This window comes from Rhinopithecus roxellana, chromosome 15 (genome assembly GCF_007565055.1).
Source record: "Rhinopithecus roxellana isolate Shanxi Qingling chromosome 15, ASM756505v1, whole genome shotgun sequence".
Taxonomy (NCBI): domain Eukaryota; kingdom Metazoa; phylum Chordata; class Mammalia; order Primates; family Cercopithecidae; genus Rhinopithecus; species Rhinopithecus roxellana.
Window position 1 is genome coordinate 30,999,228 of NC_044563.1, and position 17,410 is coordinate 31,016,637.

At 41.9% G+C, this 17,410-nt stretch overlaps 1 protein-coding gene across 1 annotated transcript in view; it reads right to left on the minus strand.

Moving 5' to 3' along the window:
• The window catches only part of MPPED2 (metallophosphoesterase domain containing 2), a 178,772-nt gene extending 163,008 nt beyond the window's left edge, over positions 1 to 15,764 (minus strand). Inside the window, exons 1-2 of the mRNA XM_010358313.2 lie at positions 15,424 to 15,764; positions 9,654 to 9,902 (exon numbers count right to left, since the gene is read on the minus strand). Of these exons, the coding sequence (XP_010356615.1) occupies positions 9,654 to 9,781 (128 nt within the window). The 5' untranslated portion in view covers positions 9,782 to 9,902; positions 15,424 to 15,764. The remainder of the gene's footprint in view (positions 1 to 9,653; positions 9,903 to 15,423) is intronic.
• Between the last annotated feature and the right edge of the window lie 1,646 nt (positions 15,765 to 17,410).

Below are 17,410 nucleotides of genomic sequence, written 5' to 3' on the forward strand. Positions count from 1 at the left end.
GCTAGTAAAATGCCTATGTCATAGAAGAAGGCTAACTCTTTCAGGAAATTAGGGAAACATGCTGAGCTTGCTTAGCTGGTGGGAGACTTAATTTTTTTCTTGATTTCAGTTTAAAGTCTTTGTTCAAAACATATTTTAAGCTAAGTGTACAAATATGTACAAGGTTTGAAACTTGGTCCTTGGCCCAAATACCTAAAGCCAAATACCACAAGTAAGCCACTTTTCTTAGCCAATCAGTATAAATGCCAAAAAAGCCCACAGCAAGACAGGAAAGGATATTTTTCCAATCCAAGAATTATCAAATCTTCGAGCTGGAAGGTTTCAGAGACAGTCTGTACAAAGAAATGTGAGTTTCAGTAGAGTCCATGTTTTGATGTAGAGTCCTGCAGTCTTTTTAGGAAGCCACTACCAACAGAGGAACTTCGGTAATGGTCTAATTCTCACTTAGAATTTTAAAGATCAATACTATCAAATGTGAAAAAGTTATCTGTTCCCTCTATTCCATGGTGATGTTAGCTTTCTTTATCTTTTTGGGTTTTTTTTAAACTAGTTTCAACAGCTCTGAGGCTTAATAAAAACTTGCACAAAAATGTAAATCAACTAGAGAAGCTTATATTCTTGATTTGTAGTAAAGAAGAAAAAAATAAAAAATCTGCAAAAATGCATTTTCTTATTTGCATATATTTTGTCCCTTCCACAGGGGCAGAAATTGAATAAAACCAATCTTCAAAGCAAAATAGAACAAAAATATGCAGACCCAAATACTGCAAGAGCCAATAAATCCAACAGTTTCCTCTTTGCAGAGTGAGTGTTTCCACACAGACAAAGCCTCTAAGTGTACTTTTTACATTAAAAAAAGAAAAAAGAAAAAAAAAAAAGAAGACTAACACGGTGGTCTGCAAAAGTGTGGCAGTTTTGTACATACTGATATTGAAATAATAGTCTAACCGTGCTAGGATAGCTACTTAAACATCTAGTTTCCAGTATGCTGTGAAAGTCTAAAAGGGAAAAAGACATGAGAAGGAAAGAGCTAAGGAAATACTGAAAAAGAAGAAAAACAAACTGATGAATAGATCTTCCAAGACTCAGTAAGCTTCTCCTTTTTGGAAACAGTTCAGAATTATCTAGAGTTTGCCCTACAGGATGCAGTAGATTCAGCAGCATTAGCTTTGTTTCTACATCTTAAAAGCTCATCTTCATAAGCTTTAAAATCTCAGAATTAAAATCGAGTATGTCACAAATACAAACTACCTATTTCATTATGGCCTGTTTAGTTTGTCTTGCCACTTGAATAATTTTTACCAAAATATCCCCATGAAAGAAGTTTAAAGAACAAAAATTGTATTTAGAGCAGGAGTTAGATGGATTCAGTCTGTAAGGAGAGGTGATCTGAATGGCTCCCGGTTGCAGGATATGTCTATGAGTTGATTATGACCATGCTTTCTCTATGAGTCGTTCTTTATGCCTACAAATGTAGGTAACTTTCCGAACCCAAAATCCAGGTATAACATAGAAAACAGGATTTGTTTTATTTCACCAAAATTCTTTACTCTTCCAGAAAGTCAAGTAGCCAACAACCAAATAAACAAAAAACGCTGTCCAATTATGCAACATACAGTAGGGTTCTAGGAACAAATTCCTACGGACAAAAAACAAATCTAATTTTAGATTGCTTCTTTAATGCTCGAGTGCAAACAAAGGATTGTACAGAATAGGAAAAAAGTCAGCTCTAAAATGAAGTCCAACTGTCACGGACCACAAGACGGGTGCCCTCAGGGAGTGTATAGGAAAAAGAATTTATTTTTAAAAATAAATGAGAGAAGAAAATAAAAATACCCAGTGTTTATATATAAAGTGCAAACTAAAAGGGCCATTCAGAATTTCTACAATGAATTTCAGATGGAGAGCATTTTACAAATTATGGCCACCACGCTAATGTGCAGGACAGTGATGAATCTGTAATGAAAATAAGAAAGTGGCTTACCAAGAAAGAAGTGTATGTTTCGAATTTTTTTTAAATAGCAAATGCAGCCCAACTCTGTAACAAAATTAATTTCTACCTTGTTAGTAAGTGCTGTTTTACAGAGTTCCAGACATTCATTCATTCATTCATCCGCTGATACGACATTTCCTCTGTGTGAGCGTTAGGGGTCATTTCTCTTCTCTCACCACCATATCCCAATGATGTCTCTATTATATTCTTTCCCTACAGAATATCACTAATGGTGTGGGATTTGTGTTCGTAATTTTACATGGACAAATGTAAAGGTAAGGAATGGGAGAAACCTCAGACTGCTAACATGGGAAGAGATGATGCTAAGGCTATCAAGTCTATTGACTGGTAAGGAACCTGAAATTGAGAGAGGCCCTACTTGCTAAAGATCACAGAGCTGATTAGTGACCATGACAGGACTAGAATGCAGAGTTCCTGAAATGCTGTCAAGAAGTCTACTACTGTATACTCTTTTAGCTTTCCCAAATGGATTTGAAAATACAGTTATGAGCTGCATAATGACATTGTGGTCAATGACAGACCACATATATGAAGGTGGTACCATAAGATTATAATGGAATTGAAAATTTTCTATCACCTAATGACACTAGCTGTCATAATGTCATTGTGGTGTAACTTATTACTCATGTGTTTATGGTGATGGTGGTGTAAACAAACCTGCCCTGCCAGCACACACAATTATGTATAGTATATAATATTTGACAATGAAATAAATGACTCTGTCACTGGTTTGCTTATTTGGTGTACTATACTTTTAGTTGTTATTTTAGAGTGTACTCCTTCTACTTATTAAAAAAAAAAAAAAAGTTAACTCTAAAACCCTAGCTGCCTCAGGCAGATCCTTCAGGAGATATTCTAGAAGAAGGCATTGCCATCACAGGAGATAACAGCTCCATGCCTGTTACTGCTCCTGAAGACGTTCCAGTGGGACAAGATGTGCAGGTGGAAGGCAGTAATATGAATGATCCTGACCCTGTGTAGGCCTAGGCTAATGTGTGCTCATGTCTTAGTTTTATACACACACACACACACACCACACACACACTTTTTATTTCAATAGCTTTTGGGATACAAGTAGTTTTTGGTTACATGGATAAATTGTATAGTGATGAAATCTGAGATTTTAGTGCACCCATCACTTGAGCAGTGTACATTGTATCCAATATGTAGTTTTTAAATCCTTCATTCCCTTCCCACCATGTCTTTTCAACAAAAAGCTTAAAAAGCAAAAAAAAAAAAAAAAAAAATTAGTATAAAAACATCTTATAGAATAAGAATATAAAGAAAGAAAATATTTGTGTACAGCTGTACACTGTATTTGTGTTTTAATCTGGTATATAAAAGAGTCAAAACGTTTTAAAAAATTAAAAAGTGTATAAAGTAAAAAAGCCACAGTAAGCTAAGTTTCTTACTTTATTGTTGAAGAGACAAAAATATTGTTTATAAATTTATTGTAGAGTGTTTATAAAGCCTAAAGTAGTGTTCAACAATGTCCTAGGCCTTCACATTTACTCACCACTGACTCACTGACTCACCCAGAGCAACTTCCAGTCTTATATGCCCCGTTCATGTAAGTGCCCTATAAAGGTGGACCATTTTTAATCTTTTATACTCTACCTTTCTCATACCTTTTCTATGTTTAGATATATTTAGATACACAATAGTTATTATTGTGTTGCAATGGCCTACAGCATTCAGTACAGTAAGATGCTGTACAAGTTTGTAGACTAGGAGCAATAGGCTATACCACATAGCCTAGGTGTATGGTAGGTTATACCATCTAGGTTTCTGTAAATATACTCTATGATGTTTGCACAAAGATGAAACCGCCTAGAAGATGCATTTCTCAGAATGTATCCCTGTCATTAAGTGACACCATACTTCTTTAAAAATTTCCAATCAGTTATAAGACAATGAAGCAGGCAACAATATTCTCATCTTCCCACACTTGAGAAAGTTGAGTTATACTGAACCAATGAACAGCCTTTGGCCTATTCCTTGATTGCAATATAAAACAGAAGAAAGTGCTACCCAAGAAAGTGAGGACAAAATAAAACAGAAGATTTGCATCAGATCAAGACTTTAAAGCAAATCTTACAGGCAAAGCATAAGGACTTGAAGACAAATTACATTTTTTATCAATCTTCAAAAAATGTTTTTATCATAAAAGTGTTACATACTTGTTATAAGAACAATTCAAATTATACAAAAGTACAAGAAATAAAAAGTAAAAGGTTCTTATCCAACACTCCTTCCTGCAAATTCAGTTCCAAATGTATTCCCTAAATAATCACCAGTAATGTTACTTATCCTTCCACATACTTTTATATAGTTATTTAGCCAAATGACACCGTTTCTATAACACTCTTCTGTAACACTGTTTTTGTACGCAAGCATATCTAATACAGAACTAAAACAAACAGTTACTTCCTACCACATTCTTGAACTGAAAAAGAATGAAATCTCAGATCAGACAAAATCTTATAATACTTTGGCATGAAATAATCACCCAGATACCCTAAAAGCTACAGATTTTTTTTTTTAATAGCGATGGCCAAGCAACACTGACAGATACTACACAATACAATAATAAAACAATTTGGACTTATCAGGTTTCATATAACCAAGTAGTTTAGAAAGGAAAATGTTAACAACTTAACTCATGCTCATCAGCTGGTAGACAATACCATAAATATTATCATAGAATCTATTTATCAAGTGATATCTTTTGGGCACTGTATGTCATTATGTATCATTTCATTTAATGCTCACAACCATATTAAAGGATCATTAAACCTATTTTACAGATGAGAAGACAGGTTCAGCAATTTTTCCATCGTCACCCAGCCATGGCAGTAACTGGCAGGATCAGCATTTGTATACAGATCGCTGATTTCAGACCACATTCTCCGCTACCATATACATGTTGTCCTCATTCCCCAGCCCAAACTGTGCCTTTTGCACTCAATTCTGGTTAATTACAGTTAGCGCTTGATGTTTCTGTTTTAACCACAGATAGAGGTGGGAAGTCTAAGAAACTGACTGGGGTACAGAGAACCTAGGTCCAGCTTATGTGGAGGGAGGCCACTGTGATTCCACAGAGAGCAACCAGTCAGCACTCAGCTCACAAGATTCCACCTCCCCTTGGGACTGCCACTCCCGTGGAATAACTGGAGGTGGATGAGACACTCCTAGGCTGTTTATAATCTTGACAGGCACTAAACCAGGACACCTGTCAACCTTTACAAACCAAAATCCCACCCAGAAAAGTTTCCATGACTCTTTGCTGATCATGGCTCCATGAGGAAGAAAGGACAAGATTTACCAATGACTTTATTTACTCATTTATATACACTCCACTGCTTTTCAAAATGAACTGGCAGTTTAAAATTTAAAACCCAGAATCAATGAAACAATTATTAATGATAACAGCTAACATTTACTGAGCATAGTCTATGTATGTATAAGCATCAACATATAATACTGTTTCATTCTTGTATCCTCCACAGCCTTTTGAGATAGGCATTACTTTTATGGTCCAGATCTTACAGATAGAAAAATAAAACATAAGGAAGTTACAGTATTTCTCCACAGTTGGTTACACAGCTAGTCAGTGGTGCAAGCAAATTTTAAACCCGATAATCTGTTTCCACAGGTGATGTTGACCACTATGCTACCCTGCCTCCATAGAACAAGGATAAAAGAACAAGCACAGAGTAAGATTCGAGGGGTGTTAACAACAGAAGGTGCAAACAAGGAAAGCGGCTGAAACTGAAAACTTGATTTGAGCTCCCTAGCCGTCAATCCTTAAAGAAAAAGATGAAGAATTAACTGCAGTAGGGTATCCTATTGTAATGGTTTTCAGCAGGCTGAGGCGTTCCAATAACACAGGGATTTCAGTGCTAAAACTGAGATGGCTGAATCCCCTACTAACAAAGTTTCGTAACATTTGATTAGGCCTCAGATCATGAAACACATACAAAATCTTTATGGTGTTTTCAGACCTACACTGGCTCCTTCAGCACCTCCTCTCACCATCATTAAAAATACTAAATAATTTTTCTTAACATTCTGCTTGGGAAAGACGAAGGGGTTGTGGAAAAATGAAGCCCTGTTAATTGCTGGGTTTCAATCATGACATCTATTAGTATGTTCAAGAGTCTGGGTAAGCGAGGCACACAAATTCTAGGTTAAATTTTGCTCTGCCAGCTCCAGCTGTGCTTTAATTTTCTTTCCCAAGGTCATACAGGATTGCTTTCTTAAAAAAAAAAAAAAAAAAAAAAACTTCCCTACATAACAAGCAGAGATTCAAGCCAGTCATTCTTAGAGAGCTTGGTGGTAATCTTGTCAGAACTCAGAGATGAAAACTAAACCAATGCTTCTTAAAGCTGTTTGAAACATCAGCTCTGAAATCAGCGATGAGCTTCATGAAAATGGGGACTGGGTCTTATTTATTTTTGTTTCCTTAATAGCATCGCCTTGCAAATAAACATTGTCTTAACTGCAATCTTAATCTTAGCAAGTCAGAGCTAAAAAGATCCTTAACCATCATTTAGTGCAAATGTTTACATATGAGTAAACTGAGACTTGGAAAAGAAAATTCATTAGTCATAAAGCTGAGCTGAGACTAATTGAATTAAATGGGAAGTGAGCTCTTCCTATTTAAGGTGAAAAAACCTCAACTACCACCACAAGGCTGTAGGAAAGAAAATAAGACATCATTAAAGGGATAGGATTTTTAACTATAATCCAGGTGATCTGTCAGGGGTCTTCAGAAATCTCAAGTGCACGTGAAAAAAGGAAGCAAATAATTTAACAATCCATGCAAAATAAATGAGCAACTATGCAAGTGGAAAAGACAAAATATCCTTACCTTGGGGAGAGGAGCAAAGTTCTGCCATGACATGTTGAAATTTTCAGAAAACCTGAAGACATTTTAGACTAAATATTTTATAGATATTTTCTAGCCAACTAAAGTTTCTAATTAGATTAAGGCCAATTGTTTTTCTTAATATAACAGAAATATGACATGATTGCATACAACCAAGATCCCTGACCACCTACAACAGGCCAGTCACTGTGCGAGGCCATCACACCTACAAAACAATGGCATGTTCTCAAGCAAGAAAGAGTGAAGCCAAGGAAAAGGTAAGCCAGCCTCCAGACAATACGCACCATCATAAAAACATTCAAAATGTCGAGAACTGACAGAAAAATTCCAATGAAAATCTCCAAGCATCAATCCAATCACTCTATCCAATGCATAATCAAATCAATGGATCAATTGACCAGTGTTTTTGAGCATCTGTCACCTGCTCAGAAGAACAAGCCTTTCTTTAAGAAATAAAAAATTAAGAGAATAAGACACAGACAGGCAGATAGATACAGATAGGCAGATAGGCAGGTAGGTAGACAGATAGACAGATAGATTAAGAAAAATAATGGAGATGGTATAAAGTGTTGCCAAGTAACTTGGGCAGGCATGATCATTTTGGATTGGAATGGCTTAAGTGGAGGAACCTAACCTGGCTTTGAGGCATTTGATGAGCACAGTGTAACTGTGTTACAGCTGTGATAAACAGTGATGGCAGTGGCATTAAGATGGAAGGGACTAAGGTGTGTCCAGATGACAGGGAGCCAAACTGTGTGGTTGAAGCAGAGGGTTCAAATGGGAAACCCTCATTGGCGATAAAAGTGAAAAGGCACACTGGAACTAGCCTGTGGAAGAATCCTCTATTCCAAGATCGGGAGTCTGGTGAAAGCACTACACAGCTGTCTAAGTTGCCCCATTTTCAAACGATTTTTTTCAAAAGAGGTATAATCTGATCTTTCAAATTTGTTATGGCTAGATATAAGCAGATCAACTTTAAAGTTACGTGATTTTTAAAATATCTATGTGCATTCACAGGTTGCAAGTGGAATCTTAAGGCCAAGAACAAGTGAGCAGATGTCTGCAGACTTGAGAACTAAGCTGGCGTTCCCCAGCAGTCATTTTCCAGGGAATCTGGGCAAAACACACTTTCTTTTGCCTGAATGGAAACAGCATCTACAAAGTTCCTTGTAGTTCTGTAATATAAAAATATAACACCAGCAAAACAGAGCTGAAGCTATTCTAAAGTATGGCTTACACAAATATTGTAGCATATTTGAAGAAAAAGAAATAACTAGAAACAGCAGAATAAAAAGAATATTTGAATTGAACATATATTTATTATTCAGAAAAGCCATTTTAACAAGGAAAAACTTTATTCACCTTAAACATTTTTCCTTAAAATCATGTTAGCGATCCTTCATAATAATTAATATATACTCATTTAAAGAAAGTTTAAAGTTCTTATAAATAGTTCAGCAGTAACCACTTACAATGATTGTCTTTTCCTTTTTTTTCTTTTTTTTTTTTTTTTTTTGTCACTCAAGCATGTTGCTTTAGAATGGCTGCTTTGCAGAAATCTCATCATAGGTAACTGAGTCGCTCTCCAGAATATACTTGCAAAGCAACATCCTAGCATTTACACTAATATCCAGGCAGTCAGGGGAAAGACCCTTTTGTTTGGTTAGCGTTTCTAGATTCCAGGGGGGCAGGTGTGTGTTTGGGGTGTCCTACTACTTTTTTAAATGCTCACATAAAACAATTACTAAAAAAGGAGCTTGTGACTTGGACATGCCCCAAGTTCAATTCTTACAGGAGTGGTAAAAACAGTCAACAGAGTCCTAACCTCCTTTCTATCTTGACTATACAATAGTTTTCAAAGAGGTTTAGTCCTACTATGAAAGACTCATGTTAGACATTGGAAGGGTCTCATAGAGAATGAGCACCAGGCCTTGAATAAACAAGAGAGATGGTGACCTTTTGCTCCCTTCTGCTGAAAGCCCAGCACATCCTGTAGCAGAGGACCAGAAAAAAGTTGATGTGCAACCAGGTGCTGCGAAATCCTTGCCTCTGGGTTTCTGCCACACTTTGTTCCTTAAACAGTTTAAACCTCAACATGACTTAAATAGTATTAGGGAGTGAGAGAAAAGTACAATTCCTGGAACCAACTGTTCCACTGTCCCTTATTCCTTTGTTCCCCATATTGTTTGAGTCCTACAGCATGCAGCACACGTTTCACTAGCAACAGGCAAGACAATGGATCTAGCAGTAGCTGGACAATTAGTCCCAATTAGGCCTATTTCCCAGCTGAATGTAAAGGGGTAGTGGGGTGAGGTGTGGGGAAAAAAAAAAAAAAAAAAACTACAGAAATTTTAAAGAAGTATTTCAGAATTGAGGCAAGCAATACAATGGAAAGCAAATTTAACTAGAGGTCAGGAGTCTCAGGCAAATTCTCTGTGTGGCATTGCAAACACTTTAACCTCTCTGTTATTTTCTGTTCTTACCTATAAATATGGGCAACCAACCACCAACCCTCAGAGGCTCTGAAAATCTAATGTCAAATTGTGGTTGAAAGTGCTCCGAAAATTCGAAATGTTACACAGATGTATGGGATTCCTCCTGAGCTGTATTTGAAACCACAGATACCCATCCGATTTGTAAATCATTTACCTTTTAGTCTCCCTAGCAGAAGTTAAGAGTGAATGCTTTTCTTTTTTTTTCTTTATTTTCCTGATTGCTAATTTTGTTAAGTTCATGAGTGATACTTACATATGTACATGTGGAGGCTGGAATCTGCTCTGGTTGATGTTGTAGTGCGTGAATGCCTGGGTGGGGTTTGAGCTGTACTCATCCACCGTTATGGTAACTTTGCCTTGAGAAGGAATCCCATGTGCCATCCTTCCTCCCTATAGGCATGAGCAATTCACAACTTTACAGAGCAAAAGATGGAAGTAGGCATGGTGCGTTTCAGCCAACCTCTGAATCCAAGGATCTACTCATCAATACCGCTGTGCATTTCTGAAAGAAAAAAGAAATATGTATATAAAATGAGAACAAAGAGAAAAAGGGTGTTCTAAGAGACATAAATTTAACATCTAGATGTGAAACTAGTTCAGGGAAAATCTGAATATGTGTTGTTGGCTCGTGGATACAACTGTTCCCATCTCTCTTCCCTTCATGCACTTCAAAGCAGATAGTACACTCTATACATCATTGCTGGGTGCTAGCAAATCATCTCAATGGAGTTCAAACTAAGATTTCCTCTTTAATTATAATTATGGCACTTAACGTGAATTACGGAAGGGGCATATCCACAGTTGCCATGGCATCTGGCTATACATGGTTTGTGCTCGAAGTGAAGAATCTTCCAAACCTTCCCTGCTAATTGGAACGTTTGGTCTTTACAAAGTTGGTGTCATATAATCATTTGAAAGCTCCATGTTTAAAACAGCTATATAACTCAACGACAGATAAGAATTTAAAATGTTGTGCTTATAACAGATACATGTGTATAACTATAACATGCTCATAATACCCACACAATACACGTATTTTTTCTTTCACAAGCAGCTCCCAAAATACATAGGTAGGCAATGCTTGGCATTTCTCTCTGGCCCAGAACCTTATGGTAAGGCAAATCCTTCTTGTTAAATGTAATGTCATTTCTTTCAACACTCCAGTCACTCAGGGGAAAGCCAAACACCTCCAGGTCTGGACCACCACTTTGAATGCATTCATTACCTCCCTTCTTCAAGCCCCGATGGAGCGGTAAAGAAGGGCGGCCATTACATCTGTCACCTCATTCTTGGTGCAACATAATTCTCAGTAGTTGGTTTCATTTTTTAAAAATTTCCATTAGTTCTGATTTTTTCATAAATGTCAATATATTATTTGCTGCACTGGGTTGAGAAATGAAGATGTCTATTTTTATGGTGGTTGTGCAAAGGCAGAGGGAAGCAAATTCTCATGTCCAAGTTGTTGCAATTGATTAGTGCGGTAGAGAAGAATCCGTAGTACGCTCCTTGGGTAACCCTTAGGTAACCCATGCTCTTACTTTAAGTGCTCTACATCAGAATAGGTTTGCCGTGTGCACCATTAAGCGCTGAGAATCTTATCTTCTATTTCAAATAAAAATATTTAGAATAATAAGATTAGATTTAAAATTGGGATGAAACACCTTAAATATCGAGCAAAAGGCAGATGGCCTGCCATAGGCCATTTATTTTATTATTTTACAACCCGGGGTTGTGTAGTCCTCCATATGCTAGCTGGGCTAAGAAATTCCAGAGTGTTCTACTCAAATCATTGCCTTCTTCATATTAGCAAAGCAAGCTAAATAACACCCACCCTGCCTGCCTTCCTAATGTCAAGTGCACTGCCAAGAGATGAATCCCCATGCTCTGGCATTTTAAACAAAGTGTCACTTTGGGTTCTCTTTCTTTTTCCTGACTTCATGGGAGGTATGAATCTTTTAAGCGCCAGACGACAGACAACCAGGCCAGTAGGATTAACTAAATTAAAATCTTTCCCTGCTCCTCTGATGTAAGATATCTATAAGAACTGCTTACAAATCATAATGTAGCAGTTTTCATACCAAGTTTGCAGCTGTTTCCTTAATTTCCCCCACAATTATATTTTACTGTTATTTTGCATAACAGTAAAACACAACACCTGCTTCAAATTGCAGTCCTGTTCTAAGTACTGTAATTCTCTTTTGAGACACAAAGTACCGAGACACTACTGAAGCGCAAAACTGCATAATTGCGTGGCGCTGAAAAGTAAATACAAATGAAAACATCTTCCTGTTATAGAAATGACTGTCATTAAAAAGAATGTTAGCCATCAAAGCACAGAGGGGGAAAAATACACATTTTCAGACTGTGAGAACTTAGTGTTTGCATAAATTAGAGAGTGGTGTAAAAATTACTTGACAATTCTTATGTTCCTTCTTCCATCAATGTCTATTGTGTGAAATACTGAACATTAAGAAGCAAAGGAAATCAAATTCATGTCTAGACCACTGTGACCTCTGAGTAACAATCTCTGCACCCAATACTAGAAAGATTTTAAATGTTTCTGGAGTAAACACACTAAACCAAGCAAATGTGGCCTAGAAATAAAATATACATAACTAATATTTAAACATCTAAGCAATGAATTGTAGCAGTTAGCATGATACCCACCCAAGTTCTACTATTTGAAGCTAAGAAGAGACAGAACTTAGCAGCTGATCAATTTGCACTTCTACATGGTCTGCTTGATCCTAAAGTCATCCTTCTCTATCAGTGAACATCTATGCCTCTTTGCACCTTTGCCCCAGGAAGACAAATAGAACATCTTTTCATCAGCAAGCACAGGCCCCTGTAACTCTGAAAGGCTAAATGGGTGGCTGGCACCTCATTTGAATTCATCTTTGCCATGTTCCCTTTCAAATGTTTTATCGAAACAGTGCACCTGCAGCGTCTATCTTCTTTAATCTGGAGTCCTTTGAAGAAAATGTCAGACTGAGGCAGAGAGCTTCAAAACTTTCACAGCACCTTTACAGACAAGTCAAGAAAAGGCTTATTTTTAAAAATGCTGTGTTCACCCCCACCCGTATCTCAAAATGAACATAACCTAAGAATTTTAAACACAAACACCTGGAAAAGACTTTTTTTTTTTTTTTTTGGTAACTCTCAGAGACACGAGACAATGCACAAAACCACCTCCTATAACCTGAGAAATGTGGAGAGAGTTTGAAACAAGACAGAATGATACACTGCTTACAACTATCAAGAAGATGTGCATTTAGGCAGTAAAACCTTCCAAATGATCAGATTTTGGTGCATCTCACCCTCTTCACACTTACTTTAACTTTTCACACACAATATTTAAAGACAGCACTAATCTTTTCATAAATTTTCATTTTGTACTTCAACACACTTGCTCCACAAAACAAAGGAACCCAGGACGAAATATCAAGAAGCCAAAAGAAAAATCTAAAAGGGACTGACACTGCCAAACATTCATGCTGGTGCTAGTTTGATTTTTCTCTTTAAAAAGAAAATCATGTGAGTATATTTTGCATTTCCTAGATAGCAATCGCTTCTGTCCTTTAAGCTGTACAACTAGCAATATTCTTTTCCAGGAATCTAGTTGGAAAACCTTTTAAAGTCGCCTGGCAATAAAAGGATTAAAAGCTGAGGAATTAAATAACTGTCTCCACCTCCTAGACACCAGAAGTCCAATTTACCAAAACTTTCAAAGCAACAACTCATGACCTCTCTACCCCTGTACTGCCCAGCACAGCCTATGAGAAAAGAGCCCGCGGTTTTCTCGTTTCAACGAGAATGCTCATTTTAATCACTTGCCCCAAGATCTCCCGACCAAGCCTGGCGGGACTTTGGAACTTGCCTGCTCCAAATTCGCCAAATTTCGCTCTCTCCTCCCTCTGCCGCGCCGATCCAGTGCGTTCTTAACTCACGCCCCTACTCTTTTATGCCCACTTCCAGTTACTCATCCCTGTATCTGGGAGCGATGCCCACACGCTTTCCCGGCGGGCTTCTCCGCCAGGGTTTTTTTGGGGGATGCTGACATAAAGTTCCACGTGCTTCTGTCCACCGAGCGCCCTCCCTCCCACCGCACTTACACCTGAACTTGTCTCCAGCACTGCGGACACCTGAGTGACACATTCTTTCGGAGAGGGAGGGCAAGACTTTTCTCCGGAGCCTCTGGCAACTCGTGGAGTCTATATAAGGTGGGGCGGTGGGGGGCGCGGAATTCTCTACTTTGGATTGGTTTGTTTGTTTTAAATCTAGGGTGGTGGGCAGTTGCGCGGAGCGGGGTGGGCGGGGGGGGCTTTATCAACTAACACACACACACACACACACACACACACTCGCCCTGCCCTTCTAGGCTCACGGCTGGCTCTTCCCGGCTACAACTTCCCCTTCCTTCCTGGAGCACCAGCGCCTTACTCGCTCAGTCCCCCGTTGCCACCTCCGTTGCCTACGCGGCCGCCGCTTCTGCGGGCACTGCTGGCGCTAGCGCTCGCGGCCCCGGGCTCCGCTGGACGCCTATCTTTTTTCTCTCCCTCTTCCCTAGCTCTGGGTTGACTGATGACCACTGGCGGCCAATGGCTCTGACACCACGCCATTCTCGGTCGGGCATCACAGCCCCACGTCCCCGACGTCAGCCTCCCGGGCGCGTTGGCATCCCCGAACCCACAGCGCGGAGCCCGAGCCCGGGGCCGCCGCCTCCTCCCTGCTCTGCGCCTGGGCGCTGCCAGGTTCCTTCCCCGGAACGGCTGAGAAAGGAAGGGAGGGAGCCAGCGAGCGTTGAAAGGGGGTGTGGAGGCCACGGGATCTCCCCCTCTTTTGAAATCTTTTTTCACTTAAACTTTTGCTTGTTTTCCTCCCCCCCCGCGACCTGTTTGTGTTTGTTTGCAGCATCTCAAATCAATTATACATTTTTCACGACTCGCATTTGCACTTAATTTGGGGTGTGTGAGAGGGGGGTGGTGATGTACTATTATAAATCAACTCCACTGGGGCATCCTTAATTTATTTTCTTGCTGACGGATTCCAACCCGCTCCTGAGCCTCTAGAAAAATGCCCCCTTCACCTCCTAGGCCGCAAAACCCCGCAATTCAAAGGCTTTACAAAGATAATCTTGTTACACGTAAATAGCAAGGAAAGTCCTGCCTCTGTAGAGAAGAAATCCGGTGGCAACGGTTACTTTTCCTGGCTACTCGTCCCCCGTCGCCTAGCCCCGACCCCAGCTCGGGTCGCCGGGTCGCTCCGCAGGCTGCGAGCGCGGAGACCCAGGCAGCAGCGGAGAGTGAGGTTGGGGCGCGGGGACTGGGTGAGAAAGAGCCCCGAGCGAGAGCGGCGCGCGCGGGCGGCCCCGGGGGCGGCCGCGGGGTGCAGCCCGAGCACAAAGCTGCGCGGCGCCTTCCCCTAGTCACTGCACCTGGCCTCGGGCCTCCGCGGGAGACCAGGGATCGGGCCAACACAATGCACCCGGGCCTAGGCCGGGGCGGCTCGAACACATCACCCCGGGACTTTCTAGTAAACAGCTCGCTGAGCCCTCGTCCCCACCCCCATCTCCGCCGCCCGGCTTTCGCCGCAGCTTCTCGCCGATACCCCCTCCTTTCCTCCTAAGAAATCCCGGCGGAGGAGGGGGCGAAGAGGTGGGGACCCCCAGAGGTCGGGGGGCTGATGGCTGGAGGGGGTGGGGGAGAAGAGAAGAGGCGCAGGATGGGGAGTGGGAGGGAAGACAGCTCCTAAAAAAGAATTTGCTTTCGCTCAGGGGTTGAAAATCAGCCCTCCCCGGGCGCCGAATTGCCCGGGAGGCGCCCGCTCGTGCGGATGTCAGGGGCACCGGGGCAGCCCGGGTCCGCAGCCTCCGATCCCCTCGCACGCGCCTCTGACAAGGCACCTCTCACCCGGGCTCCGCTTTGTGTGTGCATTTTTTTCCCTTCCTCTCGCGCTCGGCACCGGGCTCCCGGCCGCCTCCTCCCCCTCCCCCGCCCTCCGCCTCCCTTCCCCGGGCGGATTACCTTTCCCGGGCTGCGCTCCGGGTCCCGGGGATGCCTTCAGCGCCCGGCGAGCAGGCAATCCATAGCTGAGCGGCCGAGCTGGCTGGAGGAGCGCTGGGGGCGCGCGGGGGCGGCGAGGGGCGCGGGCGGGCCAGAACCTTCGACCCCGGAGGTCCCGCCGCAGGCTGGGGCTGGGGGCCAGGGGGCGCGGCGCTAGAGGGAGGCGGGGGGAGAAAGGACCCGAGCAGCCTCGATCTGCGGAGAGAGCGAGCGAGGGGGCGAGGAGAGGGAGCGAGGGCGCGGCGAGCCAGAGGGAGCGCGAGCGGTGCAGTGACAGGGACTGCCACTGGGGTCAAAGGAGCACAGCTCCAGGAAGCAGGGCGGCCGAGGCGCCGCTCCGTGCGCGCTCCCCGGCGGGACCCCGCGCCCCTGCACGCCTCTCCTGCAGTCCCTGCCCACTCGGACCCCCACCGGTGCCCCGAAGCCCCAGGGTTTCGAGAGGAGGAGGGAACCGAGGGCGAGGCCCTGCAGCCTGCTGGTGCTCCCGGGTCAAGCAGGCGGCAGGAAGCTGAGCTGCAAGTTCATCATCATGAGTGTGATCTGCGTAAAAAATGATAGGGGAAGGAAGGCAGGCTACGGTGCCCCAGGAAAATAAGGGATCTTTCTCCCAAATGGTGTTCTTCTGCAAAGAGAACACCCAGCTCCCCCCACCCACCGACCTGCCAGGCTCTGTCAGGAGTCCTGGCACCGTTCCAGGACGCAGGGCTCGCCGTGGGGGTAAGGGGAGCGACTGGGACACTTCGCTCAGACCTAGGAAGGCGACCTTAGGTTCCCTCCCATCTGCTGATCTGAGGCTTTCCTGGGGGAGAGCTGTGCTCCTTTTCCCCCAAGCCTTTCAACACGCCAGACACACACACACACTCACACACTCACACACTCACCTCTTTCTCTCTGCAATGTTGCTGAGAAAGAAAAGGCCAACCCAGCTGATCATTTTTTTCACCTCCATGAATTAAGGCAGGTTCAGGACAGGAAAGTGAGGAGAGGCAAAGACTCTAATTGTTTCCATTTTCGTCTTTTGGATCAAATTTTCCCCAAAAGATAAGCACGTCAAAAGCATTTTAAAAATCAAAGTTAATCCAGTTTTGTCTGCTACTTTGGAAAATGGAAGAAAAGGTTTTCAGAATTGTATACAAACACCACAAGGAAAGGAAATGCCGCTGAAATGCTGGAAGACAGAAAACAAGGGAGAGAAGGCTTTTAGAAAACTTGGTTGGCAGGATTGTCTGTGAAAGATGAGGTGGCCCTGTGATGTTATGCCATTGTCATTGCTGAAAGATTGGGACAGCAACCAGATCTAATTCCTTTCTAGGAGTCAGACTGAAAGAGCTGTGCATTCTCCAAAGGGAAATCCAATGTATATGTGTGAGAGAGAGTAGTGTACAAAGTATACTATGTGACAATCGACTAGACATCCTGGCTGAAATTATATCCCCTAAAAATAAAAAGGAGCCATTGCAACCTGGTCTGTGGCCTCTGTGCTGAGACTAATTGGTTTCCAGGGTCTGGGGAGGAAGGGAGAGAGGCTTGTAGGAGCCCCTATAAAAAAAAGATCAAACGGAATTCACTTGAAAATATTTCCTTTACAATGGGCTTTCCTGGCACTTGAATTTTAAGTAACCCATCTCTTATGCCTAGGCTGAAATGAAAAGGGAAATGGTCTTACTAATGTATTTATTTTATTTTACAGCATGCCCAGAGTATCAGTACTTGTCAAATGTGCCGGGGTGGAAAGGACAGTGGCTTTCCTTGCCCAGCACAAATCAGAACAAGGGACATTGACATTAAAGGATGCCAAAGATGGGGGCGTAGGGGCACCTTTAAATTTTGTTTTCTTTTGTTTTCTAGTCCATCAGCGAACACTGACTAGAATCACGTTTTTGAAGAAATGCTTGGTTTTGTTTCCCTTACTCTGTGACTGAGTAGTACATTCCTCATATCTTAACAG